This window comes from Rhagoletis zephyria, unplaced genomic scaffold, assembly GCF_001687245.7.
Source record: "Rhagoletis zephyria isolate East Lansing unplaced genomic scaffold, Rhagoletis_zephyria_1.1 Rzeph_scaffold_00197, whole genome shotgun sequence".
Taxonomy (NCBI): domain Eukaryota; kingdom Metazoa; phylum Arthropoda; class Insecta; order Diptera; family Tephritidae; genus Rhagoletis; species Rhagoletis zephyria.
This window is the reverse complement of record NW_016157281.1, coordinates 112,875-134,637: the sequence shown is the minus strand read 5'-3', so window position 1 is coordinate 134,637 and position 21,763 is coordinate 112,875. Positions and strand designations below refer to the sequence as shown.

The window sequence follows — 21,763 nt, the reverse complement described above, 5'->3', positions numbered from 1 at the left end:
TCTCCACGGCGAGGCGCAAATGCTCCCCGTAAAGGAGCACAACATAATGCTCTGCAAGCAGTTCCTGATCGGGAGCCACAGAAGTGGCCACCCAAACAGACAGCTGCTTGCAGAGGAGCCCTCGCCTAGGCACGTCAGGAGGCATCTATATGAACTGACGGACGAAGTTCAGAGGTTCATCAAGCAACCCCTGGACCCGTCAGCATACCGACTGGCCCTGAACGGCATTCACAGGGAGTCAGTCTCGAGTTATGTAGACTCTAGACATGTGAATGCCGTTCCAGGCATACCGCCCCGGACATAGACGAGACGGAGCTTCATCTGTCTCGGGAGACACGAACGACATTAGCACTCCTACCTGAGTAGATTGAATGAGGATGTGCCAAATGAGTATCCGGCATGCGGAGAGACCCCACATGACTCGAAACATCTCTTCGCATGCCCGGAAAGCCCGACAACCCTAACGGCCTTGTCCCTGTGGACCAACCCACAGAAGCTGCACGCTTCCTAGGGCTGCCGTTAGTGGAACTTGACGGCAACGACTGAGATACCAACCGTCCTGGGCGGGGTTGTTGTAGCCGCTACAACAACTACAACAACAACATCCTATCTTCTTTTTCTTTCTTTTTTTGGCGCTGTAACCGCCTAAGCGATTTTGGCCGAGTTCAGCAAAGCACGCCAGTCGTTTCTCCTCTGTGCCAACTGACGCCAATTGGAAACGCCAAGTGAAGCCAAGTCCTTCTCCACCTGATCTTTCCATCGCAGTGGGGGCCTCCCTCTTCCTCTGCTACCACCAGCGGGTTCCGAGTTGAATACTTTCAGAGCTGGAGCGTCGGTGTCCATTCGAACGACATGACCAAGCCAGCGGAGCCGCTGTATTTTAATTCGCTGCACTATGTCCATATCGTTGTAAAGCTCATATAGCTCATCCTATCCTATGACGTAAAATCACGTCACATCTTATCACGTCATCACACCTCATCTCATCTACGTGAATAGATAAAGAAAAGGATAAAAAAGATAAAAAAAACAAAGATGAAGACCAAGGTAAATTTACCGATTTCAAAACCAAGAACACCGTTGGAAAGGTAATTTTCTGTAGTTGAGGAGAGTTTTTATAGTTTCAAAATTGGTGGAAAATCGTTGTTTAAAAATTTCCATATTTGCGTATGGTTGTTTTTGCAACCCGTTCAATTCAAGCTGTTTCGCGTTTTGTTTTACTTCGTATTGGAAATTAAACTTTGAAATAAAGATAAATATGAAGATGAAGAAACAAGTGATAACGATGAAGACAAAATAAAAGAAGGCAAAAATGAAGATAAAGACGAAAATGGAGATAAAGGCGAAAATAGAGACAATCAATTAGGGTAACTGAATTGAAATTTTCTATAAAAGTTACCGAAATTTATCGAATAATCGAAGTTTATAATTATCGAAATTTATCCATGCTTATTAAGTTACCACAACGTATTGAATTATTCAAATTGATCAATGTTTATTGAATTGTCGAAATTTATAGACACAGAAACTTAGTTGTCGAAATTTACAGATAGTTATCGAGCTATAAAAACATGTGGGATTATCGAAATTTGTCAAGTTAAAGAAATGTATCAAGTTATCGATATTTATTGAATTACCATTATTTATAGACTTAACGAAATTTATCGAGTTGTAGTAATGCATGGAGTTCTTTCAACTTACAGAGTTATCTATAATTATTGATCTACTGAAATTGGTTGATTCATCGAATCCAAGTTTACAGAATTTTCAAAATATATCCATTAATCGAAATTTCAAGATTATATAAGCTTATCGATTTATCACTGCTTATCGAATTTTATCGTGCTAACAGAGTGTAATGAGTTATCAAAATTTTTCGATAGCTTTCGAAAAATGTGGAGCTGTCAGGAGTAAAAGTTTTTAAAGGTATCCAAAGAATTTACATTTTTGAGTTATCGAAATTTATCGAGCCCTCGAATTCCACAGTTATTGAAATTGGTCGAGTTTACGAATTTTGTGGAGTTATCGGATTTTAGTGTTTTTGAAATTCATCGAACTATCGATATGTATCAAGTCATTCATATTTATCGATAAAGTGGAATGTATCGGGTCACTGCTGAAGTCCAAAGACCTTATAAGATAAAAAAATTTTAGTTTCGTTTTAGTTCCAAAGCATAAGATGTTCCGGTAAGTTAATTTGTACCGTATAAGTTTTGCTACGTGTTAAGTTAGAAACCCTCTCCAAGGCTCCTAAAAACTAGAAAAACTGTCGAATTTCGACAGTAACTGGCACTCTAGTATTAGATTATTTGTTCTCAAATTGCGTGAAAACTATAGTATGCTTGCAAACAATTAATAACATTTTGTGATAAACAATTTTACAAATGTATTTGCACTTCAAATTTGTGTTTTAATAAAGTATTAATTAAATAAATTATTAATGTAAATTATTATTTTAATAAATAGATAAAAAAATATTTATACATGGCAACTCTTGGACTTTTCTTCTTTTGTAACAAATGACGGATGTAAACAAAATAAAAAAATAATTGTAATTTTACAAATTTAAAGCAAACGGGCGTTCCTTACAAAAAATGTAGTTAGGGATCGAATTGCGCATATTTTTTTCCAATATCCAGTGCCCCCAAGAAGTGTTAAACCACTAAATAGCTTAAAAACGCTTTCAAAAATTCGAAACGAGAGTGAAGTGCAGTGTTCAATTTTTATCGAAATTGTAATAAGTTAGCTTTGCAAAATTTAAGTAGGTGCGCAACGTAAATATCTAGCAGTGTAAACCTAGTTTTATTATTATTGCATATGTGAACCTAGCATTATGATTATTGCATATGTAAACCAAGAATTATTATTTCATATCCATCATATACTTATAATAGTATTTATGTATTAAAAGAGTTCAGTTGATCCTCAGCCACACACACTAGTACTGAACATCCGTCAACCTGTAAATAATTGGTATTAAAATAAAGCTGTTTTAAATAAGCAAATCAAAGGCCAGAGAGCGCTTATTACATGGTGTCAGAGGAAACTCGCTTGCTGACCTCACGATCATTGCTGTCGTCATCGTGTTAAGCTCGGAACACTTTGACGACAGCAAGCGACAAGCAGCATCTGTCAAATTTTAAATACACACGTTCTTACGGACACAATTATTTTGACGACAGCACGACATCTTGGCTGCAGGACTGCAATTGTCGACGTCGCCAAATTAAATCTATTTCTAATTTTGCCGGCGACAATGAGTAGATGTAGTGCTGCAAAATTAAATTGTCGCAAAATTAATCACATATTCTTGATTGTTCATGTTTTTCTTATTTACTTAAATAAAAATACACAATTTGTGAAATAAATATACCAAAATGTCAAACTTTAAAATCAGCTGTTTGCTATGTCGCTGAGGTCTTCAAAATGTTTAAGAAGCTGGCTTCAAGGCGACATTTGTCGACAAAGTGATGTCGCTGTCGTTACGTCGTGAAGTTGCAGTCGTCAAAGTGTTCCGAGCGTAAGGGTTCTGCGAAGCCAAGTTCATAGGAAATTGAAAGTGTCGACACAACGTGCTCAGCAAATATTGTTCGGAATTATTCAGAACGGTAAATTTAGCACAATTTGTATCATGTCCACCGGAACCCTTAGATGTTGCAAATATTGGAATCTCCTGGCCAATATGGAAACAAAAATTTTATGTTTGGCTCAAAGCTACCAAACGTGATGGTGATGAACAGGATGATCAAATTGCCGCTTTGCTGTCATTAATTGGCGATGAGGGCATCAACATTTATAATACGAAATTTCCAAATAATGGTACTCCAGATGAAATGTATGGCATTACGCGAAATTCTGATGGTGAGATAACATATCGCCGCACATGACATGAGGTAATCAAAGAGTTTGTTGACTATTATACACCAAAAAGTAATGAATCAATGGAATTCTTCAAGCTCATGGCTATCAAACAAAGTGAGAAGCAAAGCTTTGCTGAATTTGAAACTCAATTACTCAAACAATCATTGTTTTGTGGGTTCAAGTGCACATGCGGAGTTTCTTATGAAGAAAAAATTTTGCGGTGAATGATCACAACAGGTGTAGCGGATCGTAAGCTTCAAACAAGGTTATTAGATGGTACTCACGATACCCTGACGAAGGTGGTGGACACATGCAAATCATTTGAAGCAACGGTAATGCATAAGAATCTTTTGGAAATGCCGAGGACTACTGTCAGTCAGATTGAAGATGATAAAAGGGGCGTTGTAAATATCATCAGTGGGGACACAGATACCAAACATAATAAAACAAAGAAGAAGCGTTTCAATAAGGGTCAATGCTTTAAATGTGGTGCTGATGGTTGGACTCGTCAGCATAAATGCCTATCATCTGTGAATGAAGTCAAATCAGAAGCGGCTGCCAGGAGGATGTGGAGTCATTCATCTAAAAGCCCAGATTAGAGGTTTGCAATAAAAAAGATGTAGAAAACACGCATATTAGAAAATTATTTTTTAGAGTAAGCACAACGATGAATAAATCTGATGAGCGCTGGCTAAAAAAGTACAAATTAGGGGCAAAGATCGTAGAATTTTTAATGAACACAGGCGCTGCTGTCAATTGTATTCCAATAAGTATTGTTAAATCCTTAAACATGATGCCGCTAAATACTAAAAACAAATTTGAAGATCCTAAGTTGATCGATTACAATAAGCATAAAATACAAACTTCTGGTAGAGTGTCTATTAAATGTGTTGATTTAAAAACAAAAGCTGAACATGAGATTATATTTGTTGTTGTTGTTGAAGACAAGTGCACTCCCATACTTGGATTAAAGTCTTGTATTGCACTTGGTCTGATTAGTCGTTCTGAAATTTCTTTCTTTACCTGATGAATCATTAACATTTATCGAACAGTATAGGGATGTTTTTACTGGTCTTGGTAAATTTCCGGGTGAATCAAAAATATTTTTGAAAGAAGGTTCACAGACGAAACTTCATTCTCGTAAGCGTTTTCCTCAATTATTGATGGACAAATTACAGAGTGAACTTAGGCGAATGGTTAGGGAGAACATAATTACACCAGTTGGGTACCCTACAGATTGGGTCAATAACCTACAAATTGTCGAAAAGCCAAATGGTCAGCTACGTCTTTGCCTTGATCCAAAGCCCCTGAACGAGTGCATTAAGCGTGAGCACTTTTTGATGCCAACGATTGATGATCTTACATCAAAACTAGCTGATGCAAATATCTTTACTGTTATTGATTTGATTAGTGGGTTTTGGCATATGTCTTTGGACAAGGTATCTTCAGACCTTACGACGTTCATGACTCCATTTGGACGCTACAAATTCAATAGACTTCCTTTTAGCCTTAATTGTGCGCCCGAAATGTTTCAACATCGAATGATTCAATTATTTGGTGATATTGCTGGGGTTCATACATATATATTTTGATGATGTTATGATAGCTGCATCATCGTCTGAAGAGCATGATGGCATAATGGGGGTAGTTATTCAACGTGCACGCAATTTTAATGAGAAATTCTACTCTGAGAAGATTTAATACCGAAAAACGCTAGTGAAATTTATAGGACATGACATTTCTCACAACTCCATTAGGGCGGATCGGAAATATTCTGAAGCTATTGCAGAAATGCCACGACCAAAGAATAAAGCCGACGTTTTACGTCTTCTTGGTATGCTAAAGTACATTGGGCGATTTGTTCCCAATATCTCAAAGATTACTGCAGAACTTCGCAATTTAACTCGAAAGGATCTCAATTTTGAATGGAATCAACGCCATGAGAGTGAGTTCAATAATGTGATTGGTCTGGTTTCTTCTGACCTAGTTTTGCCCACATATGATTCCAGGAAGCCAGTAATAGTTCAAACGGATGCATCAAAAGATGGGCTTGGTTGTGTCATTCTTCAAGACGGTAGACCGGTAAGCTTTGCATCACGTACGAAAAGTGAGCAAAAGTGGACTCAAATTGAGAAGGAACTACTAGCGATAGTTTTTGCTTGTCAGTGATTCCATTATTTTCTTTATGGCCGTGAGTTTATGGTCCAAAGTGATCATAAACCATTGGAAACGCTAAACAAGCGTGATATTGATGATGTGACTATGAGGCTTCAACGCATGCTCATGTTATTATTAAAGTATTCAGATGACTGTGGTTTATACGCCTGGTAAACAGTTGCTTATCGCGGACTGCCTCTCGCGAGCTCAGTTGCCTGTAGTGGATGAGCTGGAAGATCTTTCTGGCATTGTTCGCACAGTAATCAACAGCATCTGCATTAATAATAATAACAAGCAATATTATCTCAAGAGTTTAAACGAAGACGAGATATATTCCCGCATTAAGAAATACGTTGAACAAGGTTGGCCAAGGTATCATCAACTCGATGATGTGAGTCAACATTTTCATAAGATAAAAGATCGCCTTCATGTGGAGGAAAGCTTGCTGCTTTTAGATTTCGACTTGTGATACCTACAGAAATGCAACGACAAGTAACAAACTGGCTACATTAGTCGCACTCAGGAATTGAAAATACACTAGCAAGAGCTAGAGAGTTTTTTTATTGGCCTGGTATGAATGGACTGATTAAGGAAAAGGTGAAATCATGCATCATTTGTGAAAAGTTCACACGTAATGTTCAGAAGGAACCAGTAATTCAGGAAAAAGCTAAGTATCCATATCACATTGTTGGCATGGATGTTTTTTAATATGCGGGTCGATACTTTATTTCGGTGTACGACTCCTACTCTAACTATTTGGTGGCAACTGAACTGAAAAATAAAACTGCATCTCAAATTATGGAGTGTCTGAATGCTGTTTTCTTTAAGATTGGTTTTCCAACCGTTATCAGATGCGACAATAGTCAATTAATTCTCAAATGTTTGAACAATTTGCTTTAAAAAATAATATAAAATCTCAATTTTCAAGCCCACGCTACCCACAAAGCAATGGATTGGCTGAAAAAGGAGTGGCGATTGCAAAAAACGTAGTAAAGCGGCTGTATGAAACATATGATGTACAGTCATACCAATATCGTATTCTAGAATACAATACCACTCCTGTGGCTAGTATGAATTTATTGCCTGCAGAATTGTTTTTTGGACGTCGACTAAAGACCAGGATCCCTGTACTGGATGCACTTTTATATAGGAATTGTCTTGACGAGGATCAGGTTAAGAATCAAATTGATAAAAAGAACGCAAAACAGTGGTTGGAATCGTTAGTGATAGTTCCTACTTTATTAAGGATACCATGGACAAATTATTTAGACGTAATCGCCGACATTTGGCAAAAACGCGGAATCAAGACTTTGATCCAAGTGAGTTGTTACTTGAGGACGAAACGTTAACTACTGAAAACACGTCAAAGCAGGCAATAATTGTTCCACCTGTGGGTGAAAGTCCAAATAATCATGAAGATGTTCAAGCAGATAAATCTTTTGAGTCTTTTAATAGCTTTCATAGATTGTCGTCGGATGAGGAGTTAGATCAGAGGCAAATGAGTGAGTCTTATTCAGATATGCATCAGCCTATGGTAGATCGGTCTCTACCAGGAGTACAACTAGAAGCGGTCGTGTTGTTAGACCACCTAGAAGATATGGTTATGAGGATTAAATAATTACAATTAACAATTTTTGCTTTTCTGCTTCTCAGAAAAAAGGAAGCGTGTAATAAGTTAACTTTGCAAAATTTAAGTAGGTGCGCAACGTACATATCTGGCAGTGTAAACCTAGTATTATTATTATTGCATATGTGAACCTAGCATTATGATTATTGCATATGAATCATCAAGAATTATTATTGCATATCCATCATATACCTCTAATAGTATTTATGTATTAAAAGAGTTCAGTTGATCCTCAGCCACACACACTAGCATTGTACATCCGTCAACCTGTAAATAATTGGTATTAAAATAAAGCTGTACATTCATCAACCAATAAAAATATCACTTGTTTTAAATAAGCAAATCAAAGGACAAAGAGCGCTTATTACAGAAATTGCAGGCAAAATTTGTGCGAGTGTAAATAATGTTTTACTTATTTGAAGAAATGTTGCCCATTCTTAGCAATTTGATGTGCATTTTTATTGTTATGTGTTGCAAACAGACATTTTAGGAACTGAATAAATAGGTTCTGAAATCTCTGTAAACAAGGGCACTTATTTTTAACAGTTTCCAGTTTATGCAATATTTATTATTCAAAACAGCTTTTATTTATTTTATGTATTATGTGATTTCTGGAAGCGTCGAATACAAAAAAGGGCCGTGACTGGGTTTCTGTAATTTGAAATAGTATTGATGGTCACTAATAATAATAGATGGTCCTCTGCAATAACGACACTACTAATAATTTCATATATTTCAGTTGAGCCAATTAAAGATTTTTTGTTTCGTAATTTAGCAACAATATGTCTTGGAACGTAATTATTCCGGATTATTTGCAGTCATACTGTAAGCTTTCAAATTATGTCTTTTTCTAAAACTGAAATTTTGAATTGTGCCGTTATTGCAGAGGACCATCGACATATGTTAGTGTTTGGCCGAGCTACTCCTCCGATTGTGGCATGCGCCTTGATGTTGTCGCACAAAGGGGAGGGACCTACAGTCCCTTCTCCTGCCGGGGGCCGACCACTATTACAAAAAACATTTTCTTTTTTTATGTTAGCCGGAACTGGGCTCGAACCCTCACCCTGCGGAAAAGTAGTGCGCACTTCTAACCACCACACCACAGCGATCGTTTAGTTAATTTTAATCATTAATCGCGATTAACCATTTATTCGCTAATTTTTAGTCATTCATATACTAACATTTTGTCGACAATACTCGCATAAGATAGTCCCAAATTTTCAAAAAAGAGAAAAGTGATTTTATTCAAAACTTTTGAATGACGTCTTGACTGAACTTACTAATTCGGAATTTCTACTATTACTTATAGAGTAGGCTATTCATAAAGTCTGGGTAGTGAAATTAAAATTTTTCTATTATATTATATTATATTTTTTGCACATAAACTTGTATCTTGAACTTCTTTTTCCAAAAAGTGAGGATGTCAAAATTTTAATAGATATCGGATGTACGGCAATTTTCTAAAAAGATCTCTTAATCTCTTTCATGAAAATTATTCCAAACGAAAACTTAAAATTGATAAAAAAAAATCTTAACTTAATTTAACTAATTTATATTAGAAGTTTTAAGTTTATCCCACTGTAAGTGTGAAATCAGTTGCTGTGTGGAAACCCATGATACAAAAAACCACCTGACAATTAAGCATATTGTAAAATTTCATGCTACCATACGCAGTATCGTAAGTCGTTCAAATTTTATTATTAATTTTTCGTTGGTTTTACCAAGCAAAATGTCTCGAGTTAAACGTTTTGAGTTAATGAACAACAGTCAAGTGTTCTCGTTGAGGTGTTTAATAAACTCCGAGTTTAGTTTGACGTTTGTTTATTTACTTTCGCTTATTCGCATTCTGTTAACATATTAGCACATATTAAATAAACAAATTAATATTCACTTTGAATGCTCTCCTCTACGACAACGCCAACGTTGTTGATTCTGTGACCTCCGATTATTCTGTGCACTGCCTCGTACAGATGCCACTGCGCAGAGGTTTCTATATTTTCTGCACGTTCCATTCTGCTATACAAAACACGGTTGGCACTGTTCGGGAAAACTTTGCAAACTTTGTCCGAAAGATTATTTCCATTCTATGATATTGTTGTTTTTATGTATACAAGTTTAAATGTCATATTAATGTTAAATTTTGCAATTTTCTTACAAACTTACCAAATTTCACGCAAACAGATATTCTCCACTTCTTATAAAAACAGCAAAACATATGATTGTGAAATGTGTCGAAATTCGACAGTGCGGACAAATTTGTATACTAGTGCGGCCAAAGTTTGACAACCATGCAGAGACACAAACCAAATTCGGGCAAAAAATAGGGTTGCATTCGTTTTAACTCCAAATAAAAGTGGTGTTTGAGGCGAGTTAAACGAAAATTTTTGGTATGGCAAACTCCGAGTTAATGAGTGGTGTTAAACGTTTAACTCCAAAATAGCCCATAAACTCGAGTTAAAGGCTCAACGTGAACATAGTATAATGCTCAATAAGTTGATAATTGCTGTTCTCATTTGCATACTTCACACCAACTCCAATATTGAACAATGAAATATATTTTAATTTTACCCAAATAAACAACGATATAGTTTAATGGTCAAGCACATATGGAGGATTCACAAGAGGTGTTAAGTGTCGTAATGTGTTAAAGTCTTATAGCGTTATTCATAAAAAATAAAGTAGCTTTATAAAAGGTTTATAAATTGAAAAATATATGAAAACGTCAATTTATAGAGCTTTTTAAACCTACTTTATTTTTTATGAATAAGGCCATTAAAATTTTTAATAAAATAACACCTAATACTTCTTTAGGCGTTTTTTAACATAACCAAAATGCTTTTAAACTAGTAGGAAATATGTTATTGGCTCTTATTATACCCAACGGATCTTTCAACTCGCTTTTAACCGTTACTTTATATTGAACAAATTTAAGCCTTTAAAACATTACGACGTCTAACACGAGGCATTCCAAGCTTTTTCAATGAAAATTATTATTTTTTTCGCTTTTGATAAATATTGGTTGTATCAAAAAAATCAATTAGTAACACCTAATACTTCTTTAGGCGTTTTTTAACATAACCAAAATGCTTTTAAACTAGTAGGAAATATGTTATTGGCTCTTATTATACCCAACGGATCTTTCAACTCGCTTTTAACCGATACTTTATATTGAACAAATTTAAGCCTTTAAAACATTATGACGTCTAACACGAGGCATTCCAAGCTTTTTCAATGAAAATTATTATTTTTTCTCGCTTTTGATATAAACTGAGTACATATAATGTAGAAATAAAGTCTCGGCGAAAGCCATTGTTTATCATATCATAGCTTGATAAATATTGGTTGTATCAAAAAAATCAATTAGTACTTTTTTATTGACAAAGAGAGAGATTTATACAATTTTTTATATTTTTTTTTTAGTCAGATTTTCTATACGAAAACAACCATGTTTCCACATTGGCTTAGCTTAGCAAAATATGCAGAAATCAAGCATTCCAGAATATTTCGTGTGAACCACAATTTGTTTGCATTACCGACAAAATAAGTTTAATGCACTTTTGGCGTGTGTGGAGCTTTGTTATGTAGATATGCATTTCAGATACACTACACCTCCTCTCTTTAAAAGAATGCTTATACATTTGTGGGGTCAATGTATGAGCATTCTATTTCCATTAAAATTTATGACATAACTACAAATTACTTGAGTTTCTTTTATTTATTGTGTGTGTCTTTTTTCACTTATTTGTTTATTTATTCATGCGGTATATTTTTATGAGATAATTAAATTTAAAATCGGTTAAGATTTTTATTTTGGTATGAATGTACATTCTTGTTGAAGCTATTTATTTATTCGTGCAGTATATTTTTGTGAAGTGTTTAAATGGAAAATTAATTCTAAGTTTTGTGTTTACGCTAACAAACTGAAATGTTCTTATTCTAACAATTTAAGCCTATTTTTATGTATTATGATTTTCTTATTTTTTTTTACCTAAAGTATAATTGTTTTTCTTATCTATATTTTCTACTCTATAGGACCCTTTGTATTTACTATCTAATTTATGACCTGTTTTGTCTTTAACTAGTACTAAATCTCCTATATTTATTTCCTTACTTAGAGTACTTCTGTCATAATTAATTGTTTGTCTTTCCTTAGCTTCTTGCACTAATCTTTTAGCTCTTTGCTGTGCTGTTTGTAACCTATATTTTATTTCTTTGTCGTAGGCCTCATAACTGTATACTGGGCTAACTATGTTTTCTTGTAAGAATTCGTAAGTCAGAGGTGTTTTTCCAAAAACTAGTTCGAAAGGACAGTAACCATGGACTGAGGAAGGTGTTGTATTGTAACAATACGAAAAGTATCTAAGGTATTCATCCCAATCGTCCTAGTTAATGGATATGTAGGAATGCACATATTCACTGAATGTTCTATGACTGCGTTCAACCTTGCCCAAAGTTTGATGATGGTAAGGTGTTGAGGTTTGATGCTCAATTTTTAAAAGTTTACATAATTCTTGAAATAAATTATTTCTATATTCGGTTCTCATATCTGTTATGATTGTTTTCATACATCCATATATTAGAATGAAGTTTTCAAACATTGCTTTAGCAACTGTTTTTGCGTGTTTGCTTTTTATTGGGATTGCAATTAAATATTTAGTCAGATCACATACAATGGTGACTGCATATTTGTTTCCGTTTAGAGATTTTGGAAATGGTCCAACTGTATCGATCTGTACCGTATCAAAAGCTTTTGGAGGTGTCTCCGTTATTATCATTGGTTCTTTCAGGTGTGTATTGATTTTATTTTTCTTACAGTTAATGCATTTCTTGACATAATTTTTAAAATCATTTTTCATATTTTTCCAGTAATATTTTTGTTTTATTTTGTTGGTCGTACGATTGATTCCTGGGTGGCCACCATTAACAGGATCATCGTGATATTTCTGAAGAATATTTTTAATTTTTTCAATATTTGTCACATGCATAACCTCCGGAGTTAATGCAATAGTTAAGTTTTTGAGAACTTTGGTACCTATTTTTATAAATTTATCTACGCGAGTATAATTAAACAATTTGTCTCCTAAGGACAACTGTATTTTTACAAGTCCTAAATTGCCGGCTTCTTTCATAAGCCTGCTTGTATCTATTTCGCTACAAATTTTCTTTCCTTTTTTGAAATATAATTTCGTAGGATCAAAAACGAGCTCGACATGTCTTTTAACTTCATATTTATTAAGCGCTTCATATATTACAGGGTTCTCATTGTGATTTTCTTTTCTTCTGGTTGTTTGCTTAGTTTCCGATCTTGTCGTAACTTTCATTATTTTGCATTATTCTACTGTCATTTCCTTAAGATTTTTGATATCTATTCGCGATAGTGCGTCTGCTATATAATTTTCTTTTCCAGCTATATACTCCACCTCAAAATCATATTCTTCCAAATCTAATCTAACTCTAGTTAATTTGGAGGAAGGGGGGGTTTTCATTGAAAAAAAGGTATGTTAAAGGTCGATGGTCAGTTTTTATTAAAAACTTTCTGCCATAAACGTATGGTCTAAAATAAGTAACGGCCCAGTGAATTGCTGGCAATTCCTTAGAAAAGTCCGGATATTGTAGGATATTTGGGCTAATTAATGCTTTTTTCAAATAAATAAAAGCTCTTTGACATTCTGCTGTCCAATTGAAGGAAATATTATTTTTACAAAGTCTTGTTAAAAATCTAGAGTATTCTGCGAAATTTTGTACAAATCTTCGGTAATAGTTACAGAATGCAACAAATCGTTTGACTTCGACCGTCGGCAGTTTTGGGAGTTGGGTAGTTTTGAATAATTTCGAATTTATTTGGATCTGGTAAAATTCCTTTGCTTGTGCATTTATGTCCAAGATTAGTAACTTCTTGACTAAAAAATAAACATTTATCAGGATGTAACTTCAAATTTTATTTTCTGCAAGTCGAAAATACATCCCGCAGATTTTTCATCATATGCTTTTCGGAGCATCCTAATACTACCAAATCATCCATATATAAAAATGCTTGTGAGGGTTTCAGACCTGCGAATGCTAAAGTCATCATTCGTTGGAAGGAACATCTCTAGAATCCGGGTCCAATTCCATTTGGTGAAAACCGGACATTAGATCCAAACATGAGAGATATTTTGCTCTTCCTAATTGATCTAGGATATCATCAGTTCTTGGAAGTGGGAATTTATCTGCAGTTAATTTTTTATTTACGGCTCTGTAATCAATTACTAATCTCCATCTTTTATCTTTGTTACCTGGTAGTGATTTTTTAGTTACTAATAGGATGGGGCTACTGTATTCTGACATAGATGGTTCTATTATGTCATCTTGAATTAGTTTATTTACTTGTTTATTTATTCCATCCTTATGAGCCTGTGGTAATCTGTAATTTTTTACATAAACTGATTTTTCATCTTTCATATGTAGTATTTGTTTATAAAAATTGTTGGAAGTAATAGGTTCTGTTTCTAATGCAAATATGTCTATGTATTCTGCGTACATTGAATTTAATTGTTGGCTAGCAAATTGTGGAAAGTGCTTATTTAGTCTCTAATTTTTCTTTACTATTATTTTTATTTTCTGAAGCGTTTTTAATTAGTATGTAGTCATTTAAATTTTCTGCTTTTACATTGTAATTTTGAATAACTGCGTTTTTGTCTGTGGTGTTTATGATTCTAACAAACGTTTGATATTTATTTGCTATGGTGTTAGCAATAAAAATGCCTTCTGTTAATGGGGAATAAAAAGTTCAGAATTGTCAGTTTTTATGTTAATTTGTCAAATTACTTCTGATCTTGCTGGTATTGTGATATTATTGATAGTTGGTCTATTTATCATTTGAATTATTATATTTTCTGGGAAGTCATAAGGTCTCAATATTAATCGATCTTCATCTTTTCGATAATCTAAAATGCAATTATATTTCTTTATAAAATCTAACCCTAGAATTCCATCGCATGGAATTGGAAAATTGTCCTCTACTATATGAAATTTGTGTGTAATTAAGATATCATCTCCTTTTAAATCTGCTTTGACTGTACCTAGAGTGTTTGTGATTCCTTGACCAATGCCCTTCAAATCTGTTATTTGTGAATTATTAATTGTAATATTACTATCAATTTGACCCTTTTTTTATAATTGATGTGTCTGCTCCTGTGTCTATCAAGAGAGTTAAAATTGAATTATTTAAAGAAGTTTTGGAAGATATGTAGCTATTTAGGTGTAGCTTAAGTACACGCACTTTTTTGTTATCTACTGTTGAAGTGTAGTTTGCTGGTTTTCCTGCTGGTTGCAATTACGAACATTGCGAGTATCATTGCGACTAGTTCGCGATTGATTATTAAAATTTCTATTCCTGTTTTGAAAGTGATTATTTTGTCTTGAATTATTGTTGTATCGGGGCGGTGTCCTGAATCTATTACCTTGACAACCTCTATAGCCGTTACCTTGGTAACCTCTACGGAAGCTACCACGGTAGTAGCCTTGTTGGCGTATGTGCAAAGCTGGGTTTGGGCTACCCGTTATTTCAGAGCAATTCTTGCATATGCCTTTTACAGCTGATTGTGTAGCATATTTGGTTGCTAATTCTGGTGTTAATCCGTCAGATATGTATGCTCCTTCTAATGATTTTGTTAGTTTCTCTATTTCAGTAGTATACTGGTTGGCAGTTTTACTACGTTGTTGTATGTTCAGTAGTTTTGCTGTCAAAACCTCCACTGACTCACCTTTAATAGTCGATTTTAATTTTTGCTTTATGTCTCGGATTGAATTTTCATTGCAGCTGTCTTAATGAATTCTACTGCTGTCTGTGCCATTTTGACGTTTGTTGTTTGGGAATTTAGTATCTGATACTCGATTCCGTTTTGGTCTTCGTCTAGGTCGGAGGGAGATCTATTTGTATATTTTGTTCGATTGTAGTTGGTACTGTCTCCTCTATGTTATACCTTGCTAGTGAGGATACCTATTTGTCCCTAACACTAGAAAATATTTGGTATGCCTCTTTTTGGTGACTGCTAGTTAGTTGGCTATTTACACTACGTATTGCCGAACCTAATCTATTTAATGAATCTAATATGTATTAGTGTGAGATGTTTCACTACTGTTTCTTCCTTTATTTTTGTTTATTCACTTGTAAGATTTTTCTGCTGTAGTTTTTTCTTCTACGAGTGCCTTAAAAATGTCTTCCCATTTGCTCATTGAGGAAGGGAGGCTAAGAGAAAGAGTAAAAAAATAAAATTTTGTTTAAACCTTATCTAGACCGTCAGCACGGCTCATGTACCTCTTTTTCAGAAATTTATTATGTGCAGAGTAAATCTTTAAAAATAAGCTTATGCAGCTTGCAATACTAATAATCAAAAGCATTACCTTTATGGTATTTAACGCTTCGCTATGATCTATTATTTCAATGGAGTTTACTACATTAGCATTAGGCTTATCTATTTTTGATGTTTGTCCACCCATTTTGTTGAAAAAAAAACTCTAGCTGTGGGGTTTACTTCACCTCTATTGTTGGGGTCCTTTCTATTTCTAATGATACCCAGAAAAAAAAAATTTTTTTTTTAATTCTAACTGTTTCATAATATTAATTTCTTCGTTATACTTATTTTATTAGTTTGTTTTCATGTTTAAAAAAATATTAAAAAAAAAAAAATTTCTCTTGTTTTTATATAAATGTTTTAGTATGAAACGGCAAGAATCTTTCGATTTTTGCCAACAAGTAGGCAGCCGTTAGGTTGCCAAAATATTTTGTTAGTATTTAATTTAAATATTAAATAATTTAAATAAATCTTTCAATTCTTGCCAATCAATAAGCAGCCGTTAGGTTGCCAAAATATTAATAATTATTATTTTGATATTAAATTAACGACACCTTTTTCTCCTTTTTCCGTCTGGATTTCTTGCTTGGCTAAACAGCCTATATAGAGTCATCTTCCTGGTTGCTTTTTACCTGCAGTTTCCCATTGTAAATTTTTAAATAAGCTTGTATGAGCCTCTGATTAGAACGTTCAGCGTCACGCAGTTTTTTGCTGAAGCAAACCGGCGATGAAAATTTCGACTTCCTGTTTGCCGAAATGAGGTTGCTGCTTGGCAATGGACACCAACTTGTTCATTTTGAGGTCGAAACGTTGCCCGGCTGGCGAGGTTGTGTAGCTTTTTTATGTTAACAGCTACGTCAGCTACTAACGGTGTTCTGATAGTACGAATGTTAACTTGCCACTATAAAAGGCAAGTTGCCCTTAGATTTGGCAGGATATTTTGCCGCTTGAAGGCAGCTTGCCACTATAAAAGGCAAGTTGCCCTTAGATTTGGCAGGATATTTTGCCGCTTGAAGGCAGCTTGCCACTATAAAAGGCAAGTTGCCGCTAGATCTGGCAGGATCGCCATGTAATAAAACGACGAGAAATGCGTTGTTGCGTAGTCGAGCGCTTATCGAATATTCTTTCTTATTTATTAATTCTTTCCTAATTTATACAAATTTAAACATATTTAATTCTATGTTTTCTTATTTACTATAATACATATTTATTATACTTCTTACATACTAGTCTTACAAACACATGTATGTGCAGCCAGACACTTATGCACATACATATGCAGATTAGCTTATCTTAGCAAAATATGCTTATGGGAGAATGCAGTGTAAACAGAAATCAATCATTCGATAATATTTCGTGTGAACCACAATTTGTTTGCATTACCGACAAAATAAGTTTAATGCACTTTTGGCGAGTGTGGAACTTTGTTATGTAGATATGCATTTCTGATACACTACAGTATAATATCTCCTGTACCATTTCGCTGTTTATTTATGTATGTGTATTTTGCATTGTAAAGTGCAAGATTGGGGTACATATACACCACATAGGTGAATAGGAATTACTGCACCTACTTGGCACTCAATAACAGGCCTTCTTTACGTTTTTATACTATTGGCATAAGAAATCGGTTGACTAAGCTGACCAGAATATTTAAAATAAATTTTCGGTCATAACAATGGAGAACCGGTTCATTTACGTGGTTTACACAGTTACGAGGCATTTCGATCCCAGCGAACTTGCATGGATGCGGTACTGAAAGGCGTCTCAAAAAAGTACGTGAATAATTTTTATTTTGTAAATTAGATATATTAGGAAGAAACTTGTATCCAAAACAAAATAAAAAATTTTGAGCAATAAAAATTTGGTATTTGTAATTTAAATAAGTTTTATGCAAAATACATATCGTCGTTTAAAGTACAAAACCGCGTTTCGTCATTCTGCAAAACCGCGTAACTGATATTGGCTGCCAAAAATTAGATTTGCTCACACAAGCTCTTAGCTCAATCCTTATCCATACGTCTTGAAATATACTAGACAGAAATGCGATTTCTTTATAAAAAAGAGAACCATTTGAAATATGGGTGTTTTTACTCTATAAAATAATTTATGCTACCACACATAAGCGGTTTTGAATTTTGTTGATTCGCGGTTATGTACTTTAAACGACGATATGTATGTATGTGCATATGGTGTTTGGAAATATCCACTTTACTTATCGTGAACCTTTTAGTAGGGGCAACACTGTTGTTTTGTGAATAAGGCAGATCTGAATATACATACGCTCTCTGGGAAGACTATACCTGTAATAACACTGTGCGACAAAACAGCATTTAATTACGCTGGTCAAATAATGAAAAAGCACCAAAGAATTTGAAAAAGTTGGTTACTATTTCTTTTTTATCTCAATTTGAGGTTGGAGAAATAAGATCCCAATGAGAACGTATGGTTTAAAATCACATTTTCCAAAGGAGGAGTGAACAAATTTTTATTGTATATATATGTATATATCGTCACCTGCAAAGACGGAACAACATCGTAACTGAAATGGAAAAAGTCGTGACTAAACATTTTTATATTTTTTTCATTAAATGATGTGGGAGTTGTAATTCGATGAAATCCGTCATATCAATCAAAAACTGAATGTTAAATTTTTTATTAGTTAGGACTTTTTGAATTTCAGCGGCGATGATTGTTACGTCTTTTTGCATTTCAGGTGACGATATGTTGATGTATGTATGTATGTACGTATGAAATTTGTGAGCGAAATCAAAAAAACATCAATGTACTATTAGGTTATTTTTGAACCTTAAATTCCCAACATCAAATCGATATAAAAAGAAAATTTACAAATGCTTTGGTATTTATTCATATTTTGACCTCTTTTAATGAGTGCGATTGGTCTCATTCCCATCACTTTTTGATTGTTGCACTGTGTAATTGTACCACGGATAAAACCCATTTTTTTTTTAGATCGCAGTACGCTTCCTTCTGACAGCTCTCTCGAGAACGAATCATTTGTTTTGACTTACTCTCAAAGATTTTCTAAATTACCTGATGATGTTAATGAGAAAGGAAACGAGTTGAAATATAATGTAGATTCTGGGACAAAATCTCAACAATGCGATAAAGTCAAGGTGTGGAGAAATACACGAAATTTGTCCCTAGATATTAAAAAAAATGAAAGGTAATTTTGCGTATGTTGTGACGTAATTTGTGGTCTTTTTCGTAAATTTGTGTTTAAATACAGAACATCAAAGGAAATGTCTCAACTATCCGACACAGAAAACACTTCACCAGCAATTGGACCAAAAGAAGCCAGCTCGCTTGTTGAAGAGAGCTATGACATACCTCGCTCTCACCAACTTCCATATTATAACATAGATCAGATGTTTAAGGAAAATCAGTTGGATTCAAAAGTAAAATCATCAAAATGCACAATGCTATTGTCATCTACAGTTGAAGATACTAAATCAGAATATAAAATAATTTTGAGTAAACATTTCTATACAAACGCAGCTCCTAAAAATGTTGAAGGAAATGTTTTCCGTTATGATTTTGTAGATCATGTGAGTAAAAGTTTTAGGTTAAGATTTTTGTATATTCCTTAATTAGCATCATTTATACTTTTATACATACAGTGGTGATCACATATGTAAATAACACATTTAGTTAAAGTTTTTTGTAACTGTTAATAAGAATGGCACTAAACAAGTATTTAGATTTCGCAAAACGAAAGTTTTTTATAATTGGTTTAATATCGGTTTGCACTCGAGAAGCCTCGTCGCTGTACGTAGGATCTTTATGTGACATATAGTAAGGCCCTAGGCATTCACGCATACGCATACGCAAAAACTAAGTTTTATTTTCTGAGCACAAAATAAAACTCAAGAAATAACGTTTATTTTATGAGCAAAAAATGAAATTTAAGACGAAACGATTATTTTCGGAGTAGAAAATAAAACTTAAACCGTAACCATTATTTTACGAGCAAAAAATAAAACATTAAACGCAACGATTATTTTCCGAACAAAAAATAAAACTCAAAACATAACGATTATTTTCCGAGCAAAAAAAAAACTTAAAACGTAACGAGTTTGTTCCGGGCAAAAAATGAAACTTAAAACGTAACGATTATTTTCCGAGCAAAAAATAAAACTCAAAACATAATGATTATTTTCTGAGTAAAAAGTAAATCTCAAAATATAATGATTAAACTTGATTTCTATAAGTAAAAATTAAAAAATAAAAATCAGTGCCGCTGAAGGTACTCTGAGTAATAAGAAATACTAGTAAACCCGTATGGCGTTTAAACGTCAAAATCATTGGTGAAGATATTTCTCACAACGGAAGAAATTTGGAAAAATTTGCGAAAATTGTTTTTGCATCAAACGAACTCAAATTGCATCGTATAAAATAATAATAAACATTACGTTATTTACCATCAGCACAGATTATGAATTATATATGTATGTATATATGTATCTACATGGTTAAAAATTGTTTGTTTATTTGAAATATTCACATAATTAGAAAATACAATACATTAATCTAGTTCTGAAAAAACTATATTTGTAGTAGTAAAACCTTCATTATTTGGTAAAATTTTCTGAAAATCATTTTCTCCTATAAAGATTTTTACGCCTTCGAAAGATCTAGCACGACTTAGAGCAACATATAACTGGCCGTGCGTGAAAACGGGGATGGGCAGGTATACTGATACTTTATTCAGTGATTGCCCTTGACTTTTGTTTATTGTCATAGAGAATGCAAGCGATATTGGAAACTGATAGCGTTGCATTTTAAAAGGAAGAAATGTTTCTGAAGGGCTGAGCTTAATTTTCGGAATGACAATTCTCTTACCGGTGCTTGTACCGGTAAGAATTATGCACTCGATTGAATTATTATGAAGATTAATAAATTAATCAAACCTTTCGCTGTATTCAGATTTCTCATTAGCATTACGATGGCGTCGTTTTTCAGCTTAAGGTTGTGTCTCGGAAGACCACTCACCTCAAGACTATTCGGAAATAATTGTATCAATGCTTTTATATGTACGTTCTAAATTTGGTAATCGCTCAGGTACCGACAAATTGATTTTTGCACATATTTCATTTGTTCGAGCAAGAATAGCTTTTCCTTGTATGGCACCACTGCTTATGTCACTTAGTAAATTTTCGTAAATAAAATCAACTGGTGAGCCGTGACCTAAAAGACGCGGATCAAGAATTGATTGTCCGGTTGCATCCTTAGGTAACTGATCATTACCAACTTGGAGCAAGTAACTTGCAAACTCGTGTTCGCCTTCATTAACTCGCATATTTATCTCGAAACATACGATCTATGACAGTTAAGCTAGGATCATACGATTTGTACATTTGGCTAAAAATTTGTCAAATTGATAGACAAATCATGTGAACGCTAAATTACATTTGTCATTGATCAGAAAAACCAAATATTTGCCTTCTTGTGGCAAATGAAAACCAAACCTGGTGGCCAAATCGTGTGAACGCAATGCTGAAGCCAAATAAAAATTACGCAAATGACCAAATATCTGATTTGCCACTTGATGACAAATGCCAGTGATAAATATACAAATATTGTTGAGCGGTATTGCCATTTCGTGCTTGTGAACCTTTGTATTTTCTAATTTTGGTAAAATTTTTATATTTTATATAATATTCGCATCCGAAAACTACCGAAAAATATCACCTTATTTGAAAACAATGATTTTAAAATATTTTCTCAATTGAAACAATTTGCTGAACATTTGAAAACATGT

The 21,763-nt window shown here is 33.9% G+C and overlaps 1 protein-coding gene across 2 annotated transcripts in view; it reads left to right on the top strand.

Annotated features, from left to right (window-relative positions):
- Positions 1-21,763, top strand: part of dos (daughter of sevenless) — a 352,985-nt gene that overhangs the window by 231,901 nt on the left and 99,321 nt on the right. For both annotated transcript variants that reach the window (XM_017609168.1, XM_017609167.1), the window contains exons 6-7: positions 18,955-19,168; positions 19,232-19,550. In XM_017609168.1, the coding sequence (XP_017464657.1) occupies positions 18,955-19,168; positions 19,232-19,550 (533 nt within the window). The remainder of the gene's footprint in view (positions 1-18,954; positions 19,169-19,231; positions 19,551-21,763) is intronic.